The sequence below is a fragment of the Engystomops pustulosus genome, chromosome 9 (assembly GCF_040894005.1).
Source record: "Engystomops pustulosus chromosome 9, aEngPut4.maternal, whole genome shotgun sequence".
Classification (NCBI taxonomy): Eukaryota; Metazoa; Chordata; class Amphibia; order Anura; family Leptodactylidae; genus Engystomops; species Engystomops pustulosus.
The window spans coordinates 17,272,914-17,286,508 of record NC_092419.1 but is presented as its reverse complement, the minus strand read 5'-3'; the positions used below and the strand labels follow the sequence as shown (position 1 = coordinate 17,286,508).

Here is a 13,595-nt window from a genome sequence, read left to right as displayed (position 1 = left end):
GGAGCGAGGGATGGAGCAGGGCAGGGTGATAGTGCCTAGAAGCCACGGAGCGAGGGAAGTGTCCGGAGCAGGGTAGGGCGATAGTGCCTAGAAGCCACGGAGCAAGGGAAGTGTCAGGAGCAGGGCACGGTGATAGTGCATAGAAGCTACGGAGTAAGGGATGTACCAGAAACACGGTGATAGTTCCTAGAAGCCACGGAGTGAGGGATGTACCAGGAGCAGGACACAGTGATAGTGCCTAGAAGCCATGGAGCGAGGGATGGGTCAGAAGCAAGGCCTTGTTCAAAGCACCAACCTGTCATGTTACCTCAGAGTGATGGGGTTTACTGGATGGGATCCTGGTCTTGCTGCTCCCCAGGAGTTCCTTCAGTCATATACCCATGGTGGTACCATGTACGGAACAGGCAAGAGTTTTTTTGTAACTCTCTTGATGTGCCCCCTCCAGGGTCTCGCTGGAGATATTTTGGTACACTCAGTGCTTATGAGCAATCAATACCATGTCTCCAGAGTCTCTGATACAATTATATAGATGGCACAGTAATTCCGAGCGGAGAGCCCTGGAGACCAGCACAAGCCCGAGCTTGCCCCCTCCCGTGTACTGCTCTCATCCACCCCACTGCTAGGCACAGGGTACCACATCTTAAAGGATTGCGATGGCGGTTGATGTACAGACGGCGCACAATCTGAGCTCAGATCTACAGACAATACAAGAGGCTCATAAATCACCATTCAGACAGAGCTGTAATAACCACATTACAGTCCGCCCGCTCGTCTTAAAGCTTTATTATTGGCTAAGTATAAATCAGATTTCATACAACGTCTGAGAAATCTTCACAGGATATGTACAGGATTCAGGAACAATGTAAGGTGCAGATCAGTCGCCCTGCAGCAAAAGAACTCAACATGTAAAGACTCCACAAGAACCAAGGCCCAGGGCGCCGCGAGCCGGTGAGGATAGCCGGGGCACCAGAGGAACATTACCATGCAGCAAGACTGGCGCAGACAACAGAACCATCACTATAGATATTAATATGGACAGGGCCATGTAGCCAACACAGCCATGTGGTCACCTCATAATGTATCCCATAACAGGACCATGTAGTGAACCCACTGCAGACAAGGTCACAATGTGCTGGACCACTAAATTGAATGTTACTATGCCATGGCTTGGTGGAGGGAGCGTCACCATGTTGTGGCACAGTGGAGGGGGTGTTATTACAGGGAGTCTATGCCATATACCTCATCTATGAATTGTTTTGAATTTATGCACCTCGTCCAAGTCCCCAACCCCCCCCCCCCCCTCAGGAGATGAAATAAAATCCATGATCGGTCTCTCGTTTATATCAATTATGTCAGAGATTTCAGGAAGAGGACTACTCCCACAACATAAGGGTTCTGTCCACGAGGGTCTGAAAACTGCAGAGGTCAATTATGAGACATTCAATTAAAGGGGTTGTCCAAAAACTTTTTTTTAGCAGCCTGTATGAGCAGGTATAAAAATAAAAAAATAAACTTATAAATGATCACTCTCATGCCTCCGTCATCATTGCTCTTTACAGCCTAACACGACTGGGGAACCATCAATGTGACATCAGAGGTGAGGACAGAGTTAAAGAGGACCTGTCACACCCGGAAAACCCCCCACCAGATTAGCTCCCCCCTCATCCTGTCCCCAGCCCCTTTATATTTATTGAATTTTTATTAAAATTGTGTTTTGGATCGTTTTAAACGATCCGACCTCTTATCAAATAAGAGGTCGGATCGTCGTACAAGTCCCCCTAGCAGTCTGCCGTATTCATTAAGAGGCGTGGAGGGGGTGTGTCGGCCGGCCCCCTAATGAATACGGCCGACTGCTAGGGGGGACTTGTACGACGATCCGACCTCTTATTTGATAAGAGGTCGGATCGTTTAAAACGATCCAAAACACAATTTTAATAAAAATTCAATAAATATAAAGGGTCTGGGGACAGGATGAGGGGGGGGGGGGGTTCGGGAGTGACAGGTCCTCTTTAAGTAAAGGCTAGGATACAAATATCATATATCCGGACAACCCCTTTCAGTACCTGTAATAGTGTCATGTAATAAAGTTTCCAGAAATTTCTCATCTATAACAGAAACCACCGCAGCCCCTAAACCCCAATTAGTAGATCCCAAGTGACATCGTCTTTTCTACTCTAGTTACATCCAGTGCTGCAGCCGCAGGAGATCAGTGCATTATCGAGGACAACCAGCAGAACTTTGAAAGCAGCTTCGGATGTGATTGAAGTAGAATACATGACAAAAAAAACACGACAAAAACATGACAAAGTATCTGCAAAAGGACTGTAAAATGATGCAAAATGTAGTATAACCCTTTAAGTCCAGAACATGAACAATAATATCAACAAGAACAAGTTTGCACATTCATCATCCGTAAAAAAAATAGCTCCCCCGCTAGCACAGATTTATGTACAGGTCACTTCAGACAAAACAGTAGAAACATTCACATTGTTGGGCCCCCAGGCAGAACATTGGGGGTGGGGTCCAGTATTGGGGTACCCTGCAGAGATCCACATATCACGTAGGACACACAGGCACTTGGATCTCTTAAAACTTCTCTTTGGCAAAGAAAACTGAGCAAAGAACGTGGTCATGTCCCTTGTGGTCAGAGAGGACATTGCACAAGGTGGGGGTCATTATCTAGGAAGCGCACAGAACTATACATAGGAACCTGTTACATGGGGCACCTGAAGTGTCACTCCCCCCCCCCTTCGGCACCCCATGTGCATAGGGTGCTCTGGAGTTTCTTCTAATCATTAGGAAAGTATGGGAACACCTTGTACATCACATAAACCTATCCAACTTCCCATTGACGAATTATGAGGGGTGGATTCTGTCTTATACTTAAGTCACATCCTGAGCTGCATCCACAAGCCTCTAGGTTACTATGACCTGGAATGGGTCAGACATGTGCTGGAAGGACCATTCCTACCTGCGCAGAGCCGATGCACTGATGATCACTACATCTCCCATGATGCACAACAGCAGAACCAGTTGTTCTGACAGGTAAGAGAAAATCTTCAGTATACTGAATGCAGCTCTGGATGTGAGTAGTGAAGGAAAATGTATAACATTACCAAGAAATGTACTCATACCCTTCAAAGAACCCCGACAACCATCTAATGAGTACAGTGCTTTATGGATCGGCCACGTGGAACTTCAATGCCTGATCCTCCCTGGAAGTGGCTCCATCATAAACACACACATGCTTATCCAAGCTGAGTATGTACCTGTATGGGGGCAGCTATCAGGTGATCCTAAGACCCTAGAGCTGACAGCACACAGTCGTCTCACTCCCCAACCCCTCAGTCTGGGTAACACACAACACAAAAGGTCCAACATAACATAGAAAATCACTTCTCACTACTGAACCCACAAACAGCAACATAAGACGACCATAATGACACAAGTCCCATCACGTGGCACCTCAGCATTGGCACTCAATAAAAATAGAAGGGGTTGGTCAAAGCATCTGAGGACGGACAGCAGACATCCCCCGCTGCAGAGGGAGGGAGTCGTCACATCAAAACACGGACTCAGGTGTGAATAGCGTTATACAGGTCACCTACAGAATGCACCTCCATAAACATCAGTTAGATGTCTACATACATTACTAAGGAACAGCAGAATAGTGAGTGCAGCTCTGTTCCAAGCATTCAATACACAAGCTGAGCTAAGCTCTTAAAAGGTGTCTGTCTACAAGTTGGGTCACTGTTTCAAGCAGAATTGTAAGTGCAGCTCTGTGTAATTCATGTACAGATTGGGTCCTCTGTTCATGTAGGACTACTCTATATATGTAACCTGTATAACACTATCCAGCCCCCCCAAGTCTGTACATAAAGTGATATTTGCAGAACAGTCATTTCTCATCATGCGCTCAGGTACAGCTTTATTTCACAGTCATCAGCTCCCTACACCAGGCCGCTCTGCAGGTGTATGTGAAACTGGTAGGGCTGGTAGAAGAAGGCTGACTGTCCTTGAGGGATGTAATAGTTGTTGAAGTTTCTGTCGCTCATGTAGGGGGCGGGCTGGTAGTAACACGTCACGTTGGCCGTGTTTGGGATGATGTTCTGTTCTCCGAGGACTTTCAGAGCTAAGATGGTGATCATATTAAGAGTCTGCCGACGCTCGTGGCCCATTAGACACACTGTGCTCTCATTGACCACGGAGCGCAGAGTCATCAGATAATCATACTTGCTCTTCTCTTCTCCAATAAAATGATTGCGCAGGTAAGACTCGATTTTCCTCTGCTGTTCAGTCACATCAGGAAAGTCAATGAAGAACCTGGAACACATGTAGCGCTCCAAAGACTTGATCGCCGTCTCACTGGCTGGCTTGTAGTCACGAACCAAGAGGTTGCTGTATTTGAGCAGTCCGCCCCCTCGGATTTCCTCAGGGTTCCTTGTGGCGATAAGTTTACACTTAAGATGTTCCATTGCTTCCTGGAAATCTCCATACATGCTCTCAGCTAGCACAGCAGGGTAGTTCTCTGGGCTAAACTCTATGTCCTCGTCTGTGTAGACATTGAGGATAGAGTCCAGGATGATCTGGAAAGAGTCTACGCTGAACTCAAACTGTCTGCGAAGAGAGTTGACAAACTTGAGCTCCACATTCTTACCACTGTTGTTGGATAGAGAGATTAAGCTCCAGCGGTCATGGTCTGTGGATACCTTCACCATCTTTTGGACATAGGCCTCGTTCATGGTGAGGGCAGTGATCTTCTCTTTGTTGACACATTTGGGAAGAAAGTCCAAGAGAGAGTCCAAGACAATGTCCTTCACTGTCTGGAAGGCCTGCTCGTTTGGAAGCTCCACACCAAAGATGATGTCCAGGTCTTTGCAACTGGTCCCGTTCTGCTGCATGAGGATGTGACTGGCCGTGGAGCCATTGAGGCGGATGTCTCGTATAGTTATCTTCTTCTTTATGAGCTGCTCCTTCACCATGTGGATAATGTCTTTGGGTTTCACCTCCAGGGTGGGGAAGTTCCCTCTGCCGTGGATGGGGGTGACCTCAGTCAGAACCTGATGGAGGATGGTGATTTGGTCCTGGCTGAGATTGCTGAATCTGCAGTCCGACTCTTCGGTCATGGTTGAGGATCAATGATATAACTGTGTGGGAGAAAAATGTATCATTATATTTAAGAGGACTTCGGAGAGATTGACCTTCTCAAAAATAATATTTACCCCAATTTATCCACTAGCCAGTTACTGGTTGCTTCGGTTTCTGGAAACTCCTAAATGGTGGGCACCTCGGATCTCAGGGGAGATGGCTCTGAAGCCCTAAAATTCTAATAATTTATAATGAGGTTCCTATAGTTACATTACAACAAAGCATCTGCTGTAAACAACTGCACTATCTCTATTCTTCTCAGTTTCTGCTCCTTACAGTTTCTGCCGCCGGCACCAATGACTGATGATGGATTTTTCGATGTGAATGACAAGTGCTCTGTCCGGAGCTGATAAACAATTTGGTCCTGAAGCGTTCAGAGCAGATTAAACTTCATCCCTTGGAGGCAGCACAGAACGAGATCTAAACGGCAGATCAGCTCCCTGGTGTCTGCAGATAATTACAGGTTAATGAGAGGCAGCGTAGGGGCGCTGGTGATGCCTGGACCCCAGGGGCTGTGCCGCTTAACTCCTGACAGGGTTTGTCTCGGGGGCAGCTGAGAAGGAGCCGCCCCCCTTATCCTGCACTAAGGGAGAATATGTGACTCCATAATAAATCAGCAATACTAATGGCAATGTTATGGCAATATAGTGAAGAGTCTATACCATACACACCACTACAAGGGGAAGAAGTTCATTAATAGTCACTAATCTCCCTTTCATCTCTGGACTCCTGGAACTCTTGCTTTTCTGCTTCTATTCTCTGATTCCGATTCCCTTACAATCAGGTTTCGGCAGACACTGCCCTGACATCAGTGCCCATAAATCTCTGTACAGATAAATCATAGGGTAACTATTTTCTATGTCATTCTAAAGGAACTCTCTGCAGAATTCAATAACAGATCAGGACCAGCTCCCCTGCAGGATGATCCACTCTCACCCTTTAAAGGGCACCTACCACCACGATTCTACCTATAAAGGTAGATCGGGTGGTAGGTGGATGTAAGGGACGTGAGGATAGCTCACGTCCGCTAACTTTTAATAAACTTTATTCCCCTAATATGTAAATGTACTTATGCGGCCCCAGTAGCCACGTTACTCCTCCTACCCTGTGTGTTTGGCACGCAGCTCCTCGTAGCTGCGAGCCCTCGCCCGACATGCTGGCGTTCTGCGGCTGAGCAGCCACAGCTCTGAGGCCGGAGCTACTGCGCACGTGCAGAACTCCAGCTTGTCGGATGCTGCGCGCCGCACACACAGGGTAGGAGGAGTAACGTGGATACTGGGGCGTGGAGTAGTCGCGCTGTGTAGCCTCGTGCCTGGCTACTCCACGCCCCAGTAGCCACATAAGTAAATTTACATAATAGGGGAATAAAGTTTATTAAAAGTTAGCGGGGACGTGAGGATTAGCTCTAAAAAGAGCTATCCTCACGTCCCTTACATCCACCTACCACCCGATCTACCTTTATAGGTAGAATCGTAGTGGTAGGTTCCCTTTAAGGGGTCGTCTGGGACTTACCTATTCAAGAGACTGTAGTGCCTAGGTGACCGCTGCAGTCTCTTTACTTCTTTCCAAGCACAGCACCGTACAGTGTAGAGTGGCTGTTGACTTGGTATCGTAATGTATATGATGTGGAGGCGGTGTATATACGCTTGTACAGCTGTGTACATATGCTATCATAAAAGAGGGAAATATTATAAGCTCTTGTGATCAGGACCCTCACTCCTCTTGTGTTCCCCTTTCACCTCATAGATTGTAAGCTCTTGTGATCTGGACCCACAATTCTCATGTGTCCCGCTATCTCCGCATACATTGTATGCTTTTGTGATCAAGGTCTCCACTCCTGGTATCCTCCTATCTCCTCATAGATAGTAAGTTCTTGAGTGCAGGGCCCTCACTTCTCTTGTTTCACTCCTTCTTCCTCCTAGATTGTAAGCTCTTGTGAGCATACGGCCTCCGCTCTGTAGCTGTTGTTGCTATATATAAAGATTATTAAGCAGCATCGTCACAGATGAGATGCCAGTGAATTAAATCTGATGGTCAGCTGCTGCCATCCTGAGTTTCGATAACTTAAGGCTGGAGGCAGTGAGGGGTTAAATGTCACTATCCTGATACCTGCGAGATGTGGCACTCACCGGAAAGGTCTCTGCTGCTTGCTGTTTAGCGGAAAGATTAGTCCGATGACTCATGAGAGTTCGGAGAGATCCTCGCTATGTCACAAACAAATCGGAGTCACCTACAAAGGGACGAGAAGACGGAGTAAGACAGAGAAACGAAGCATCAGGAAAAGACACTGCAGAGCTGCGTTACTGTGTCACAGTGACATCCAGCACCAGGGATTATAGCTGGATATATGACACATCTGCACAAACACTGATCCTGCTCTCATCTACAGGTGGCAGCATGGAGCACAAAGCACAAGCTTTGGTAGGGGTACAAAAATCTAAACTTATTCCTGTTATGTTTTATTCCTCAGTACTATTAAGATTTCTGCTTGCTGTCAGTGAATGGGGACATTTCTTAGAGGCTGAAAACCTGGCCTGACCTAGTCCTGATCACACAGATCACACCCCTCTGATAGCAGCATCTCTCAAGAGGGGGGGGGGGGGGATTAGGTATGTAAATCAAACAACTCACAAAGAGAAGCTTTCTGACAAAGTTAGGGACATGAGAGGTGAGCATAAGTTCGAGATCGGTAAAAATGTTGACACACAAGGTCGATAGTAAGTTCCTACAGACCGATAAATCTTCATTCACAGGTAACTGTACGAGAAATGAAAAAACAGAGGAAGAACCTGAAGGTGCCCATTGTACAGAAGGTGATGGAAGACGTACTAGACGTTTAAGCAGTGTCTTCTCCCACCAGCAACGCCGTGTGACCCACACTCCACCAATCATGCCGACCCTCTCACAGGGTCTCCAGGGGTTTACATTCAGTTTTTGTCATTCTCCCTCCCTGAAGGATGGAAGTGATTGCATCCTAACACCACCTGTCTCTCTAACATTTTATCGTTCGTATTGATTTCCCTCCATGACACTAATAATCTTACAACCACAACTTGCCTCATGCAATATACATCTCCTTTAATATGCAACCGCCTCTAGGGACACGTCTACGAGCAGCTGTACGACCTAAGCCACAACGGTAGGAGCTGCCATCGAGGAAGAGTCATCACAATCAGGAATAAAATCCACCATACAGTTATGAGAAATTGATTACCCCCATTATGGATCTGGACTGTTACACAAACAGTGTTAGTAAACACGAATACTCCTGCCCACCGCACAGGAGGATAACGGGATGGGGACTGGGTAAAGAGTTCAGAAGGGGAAGAAGAAAATTTGACAGTGCAAGAAGTAGGGTCCATAAGAGGGGACAATGTGATATAATATGACATTGTTTGTGGTCTGGTAAGAGAAGGACAAAGACGATAATGGGGGAGATTTACTCACCCTTCCATCCGAGTTCACCGAAAGTGCATTGTCCGTGTATAATGCACTGTGCCGCGATTCACTAAGATCGTGCACCCGAGATCCCGTGCGACACAATCCCAGCGCAAACCCGTTAAATATGAAAATGTCAGAAAGTCCGATGAAAGTGCGATCTGCGACCCTTAGTAAATAAGCCTCAATGTGTTGTGTCAATGGATTGAATAGCCCAGACCAGGAAGCAGTGCAGCCCCCTTGTAAGCTATCATTGTTAGCATTCCTGGTCCTCAAAGCTATTGATCTTCTTTCCTATCTACCTTAATCGAGGTGGTGCGCGTAGGGGAAAGATCTCTGTGAGGGTCCACAGCTAAACACCAAGAACCTTTACAAACTGTAGCACACCAAACACAAACACTTCAGAGACAATAACAAAAGTCTACTATGGTGCTGGCTAGGTCTCCAGATCAAACATCCACTCATTGGTACCTCCCAGTGTCTATCTATATGAAATCCTTCTCTGTTTTTCCTCTCATAGACTGATCCCTCTGCTCCGGGCTGCACAGAGAAGCTTGAGCCTCCGCTCTGCAGCATTCTGAGCATCTTCTTGCAGAAATGAAATCTGAGAATTGATGCCAAGATTCATGCCATGAGCTTTCTGGAGCACCAGCGGATGAGGAGGATGTTCCTGGCAGCTGCTCTTAATGAAGTATCACAAGTGGCGGCAGCAGCAGCATCATTTCACAGTCCGCTGCATCTAGAGCGGATCACTGATACAATCCAACGCTGCCGTCATTAATATCCTCCAAGCTCGTATGGGACAGAGCCAGCCGCTTCTGGAAGCTGTCCCTGTGTTGATACAATAACACGCGGCTCATTCACAGATCCGCCAGCAGCATTGTACCACGTACTCACAGCGCCGTCACAACATTCATCATCATTAACGAGTGGAGCAGGAAATCGACAGCCATACACAAGCAACAGAGCTGCCACTATATACAGTAAGAGTTATACAAGGCTGTACCCCTACTACATAGCACTGGACCACTGCTACCCCTACTACGTGGCACTGGACCACTGCATCGTCGCTACTCCTACTACATAGAGCTGCATCGCCGCTACTCCTACCACATAGAGCTCCATCGCCGCTACTCCTACTACATGGCACTACACCACCGCTACTACATAGCCCTGGACCACTGCTACCCCTACTACATATCGCTACACCACTGCTACCCCTACTACATAGCCCTGGACCACTGCTACCCCTACTACATATCGCTACACCACTGCTACCCCTACTACATAGCCCTGGACCACTGCTACCCCTACTACATAACATATGTTACAAAGCACTGCACTTCTGCTACTGCTACCCCTACTACAAATTATTACACACAATAATGGGACACATTTACTTACAGGTCACTGGAGTTCACAGAAAGTGCCTTGTCTGACTATAATGCACCGTCTGGCGATTCACTAAGATCGTGCGCTCGATATCCTGCACGTGTTGCTTCCCCACAAAGTTCACTACCTTTTTAGTGGTGCACCTAAGTTCTAGGGGTTTGCGACACAATTTGAAAGTTCAATACAGCACTCAGTCCGAATCAGTTGGACTGTCCGATGGCCCACCCCCTAATTTGTGTCACATGGAAGCCAAAAAAAAGGATAGCATGCAACATAATCCCAGCGCAGACACTTCTTAAATACCTGTACAAGCAGTTTTAGCCCTGAAAACAGTGCACGGTCCGACAAAAGTTCAGCGCGCAACCCTTAGTAAATGAGCCCCACTGTACCAGAGCTGTTCTTATAATACAGTACATACTGCACCACTGCTACAGGATAATATATCACCACATATACAATGTAGCACAGCTGTCATTATAATACACAATGCTCCGTGGCTACCAGGATAAAGACAGTGAAATCACATAATATTAAAAAGTATCTACCACAACTACCAGGACAATATATCAGGTGTTACAACTACTAATCAGTATCCAAGCAATGTCCCATCTGCGCTGCACGTGGAAAGTTAGAACTCGTGTAAAATAAATGTGAATGTGCACGAGGAGTCGCTCCAGAATCCATCAGGAATTATAAAACATTTCTCCCAGAAGACAGGGACGGTGCAGCGACCAGGCTCAAATACGAGAAGGGCCATCGCTGAGTGGGCTCCGACCAAAAACGCCAGACAACTACACAGGACTCTTCTGCTGAATTCAGTGACAATAACGCTGCGGATATTACACGCTGTATGGCGGCATTACTTACAGCCATTCACCGTCGTATCCAGTCACAAATCAGACGACACATCCCAGCAGCCTTATGAATCATTGCTCTATTACAGCCACTGTATACTGTTGTTTACTGGCGGTGCAGATATTTAACCCTTCAGAGCCAGGAGTGCTCCAACAAAAACATGAACAATGTGACTCACACAGTCCCTAAGTCCCAGGCGCACACATTGCATCCCATCTATACATAACAGGCGCACACATTACATCCCATCTATGCGTCCCAGGCGCGCACATTGCATCCCATCTATGCGTCCCAGGCGCGCACATTGCATCCCATCTATACGTGCCAGGCGCACACATTACATCCCATCAATGCGTCCCAGGCGCGCACATTGCATCCCATCTATGCGTCCCAGGCGCGCTCATTACATCCCATCTATACGTGCCAGGCGCGCGCATTACATCCCATCTATACGTGCCAGGCGCGCGCATTACATCCCATCTATACGTGCCAGGCCCGCGCATTACATCCCATCTATACGTGCCAGGCGCACACATTGCTTCCTATCTATACGTGCCAGGCGCACGCATTACATCCCATCTATACGTGCCAGGCGCACACATTACATCCCATCTATACGTGCCAGGCGCGCGCATTACATCCCATCTATACGTGCCAGGCGCGCACATTGCATCCCATCTATACATGCCAGGCGCGCACATTGCATCCCATCTATACATGCCAGGCGCGCACATTGCATCTCATCTATAAGTCCCAGGTGCAGACATTACATCCCATCTATACGTCCCAGGCGCGCACATTACATCCCATCTATACGTGCCAGGCGTGCTCATTACATCCCATCTATACGTGCCAGGCGCGCGCATTACATCCCATCTATACGTGCCAGGCGCGCGCATTACATCCCATCTATACGTGCCAGGCGCGCGCATTACATCCCATCTATACGTGCCAGGCGCACGCATTACATCCCATCTATACGTGCCAGGCGCACGCATTACATCCCATCTATACGTGCCAGGCGCACACATTACATCCCATCTATACGTGCCAGGCGCACGCATTACATCCCATCTATACGTGCCAGGCGCGCACATTGCATCCCATCTATACATGCCAGGCGCGCACATTGCATCCCATCTATAAGTCCCAGGTGCAGACATTACATCCCATCTATACGTGCCAGGCGCACACATTGCATCCCATCTATACATGCCAGGCGCGCACATTGCATCCCATCTATAAGTCCCAGGTGCAGACATTACATCCCATCTATACATGCCAGGCGCGCACATTACATCCCATCTATAAGTGACAGGTGCAGACATTACATCCCATCTATAAGTGACAGGTGCAGACATTACATCCCATCTATATGTCCCAGGTGCACACATTACATCCCATCTATAAGTGACAGGTGCAGACATTACATCCCATCTATATGTCCCAGGTGCACACATTACATCCCATCTATAAGTGACAGGTGCAGACATTACATCCCATCTATATGTCCCAGGTGCACACATTACATCCCATCTATAAGTGACAGGTGCAGACATTACATCCCATCTATAAGTCCCAGGTGCAGACATTACATCCCATCTATAAGTCCCAGGTGCAGACATTACATCCCATCTATAAGTCCCAGGTGCAGACATTACATCCCATCTATAAGTCCCAGGTGAAGACATTACATCCCATCTATAAGTCTCATATATACAGTATATAGAGAAGCCTCCGTCTACGAGAGGCATGAGGTAGTACCTACATGTGATGTGAAGCACCAGGTACATTGAAATGTAAGATATGATGAAGCACCAGGTATGACGAGGTGTGAGGCATGATAAGATGTGAGGCACCAGATATGGTGTGAGGCATGATAAGATATGATGTGAGGCACCAGGTATGGTGAGGTGTGAGGCAGCACTTGTGGGTCTCACCTGCAGTCAGTCCCCGCACACCTCCCCGCAGTGAGCTCTCCCGCCTGTCGGGTGAGATGTGCGGGACCAGGGCCAGTAGTCGGCTATGTCCGGCCAGTAGTCGGCAGGAGCTGCTCCGGGCGATGTGTGAGGCGCAGAATTAGCGGAGCCTCCACCTCATCTACCTCATCATCTGTCCAGCGTAATACTGTCTCCACGGCAACGCGACGTCACAGCCTGTGGACCCCGCCCACAGAGGAACGTCCTAGAGAACAGCCGCCCACACCGCCTTGTCACAGCGCGGGAAGCGCCAAATCCTGTCAGAGTGCGGAGAAGGCGGGAAGCGCCAAATCCTGTCAGAGTGCGGGAAACGCGGGACCTTGTGCTGCCGGGGTCTGTCCGAGGGGCCTGGAGGCAGGAGCCGGGGACAGACAGAAGTCTCAGCACCTGTGCAGGGGGTCCTACAGTCTCTGTGTTGTAGTCTGAGCACTTTGGGGTCCTTGGTGCTTTTGGGCCTAGTGCCGCATACAGGGTCCTGTGTGGAGAAGGTCTATAGGGTGCATCTGTGTGACAGCGGTTTTGTATGGGAACATACAATTTATCATGGGGGCCTTTTACGCTGCACCATACTGGGCCCCATCTTTTTTGGACCATTTTTTGTAGAGTCTTCGGCTGTACATACGTCTTCCGTGGACGGCACCGCACTATTCCGTACAGGGCAAAAAGTTAGGACATGTCCTGTCTTTCCCCCTGTAATGGCCGTGTGTAATGCATTACTATGGCGGTGGTACGGGTGCATGAGGCCTTACCAAAAAATTTCATCAGCAATATCCTGTGGTGCCT

At 48.0% G+C, this 13,595-nt stretch overlaps 1 protein-coding gene across 1 annotated transcript; it reads right to left on the bottom strand.

Moving 5' to 3' along the window:
- Positions 1–3,901: 3,901 nt before the first annotated feature.
- TENT5D (terminal nucleotidyltransferase 5D) lies at positions 3,902–12,883 on the bottom strand. The gene is made up of 3 exons (XM_072123387.1): positions 12,774–12,883; positions 7,278–7,378; positions 3,902–5,147 (listed from the first exon to the last, which is right to left on the bottom strand). The coding sequence occupies exon 3, from the start codon at positions 5,124–5,126 to the stop codon at positions 3,951–3,953; it is 1,176 nt and encodes a 391-aa protein (XP_071979488.1). The 5' UTR covers positions 5,127–5,147; positions 7,278–7,378; positions 12,774–12,883; the 3' UTR covers positions 3,902–3,950.
- Between the last annotated feature and the right edge of the window lie 712 nt (positions 12,884–13,595).

Bases quoted from the DNA above. Each gene is read 5' to 3' on its own strand.
- TENT5D (XM_072123387.1), bottom strand. From the start codon at position 5,126: ATGACCGAAGAGTCGGACTGCAGATTCAGCAATCTCAGCCAGGACCAA.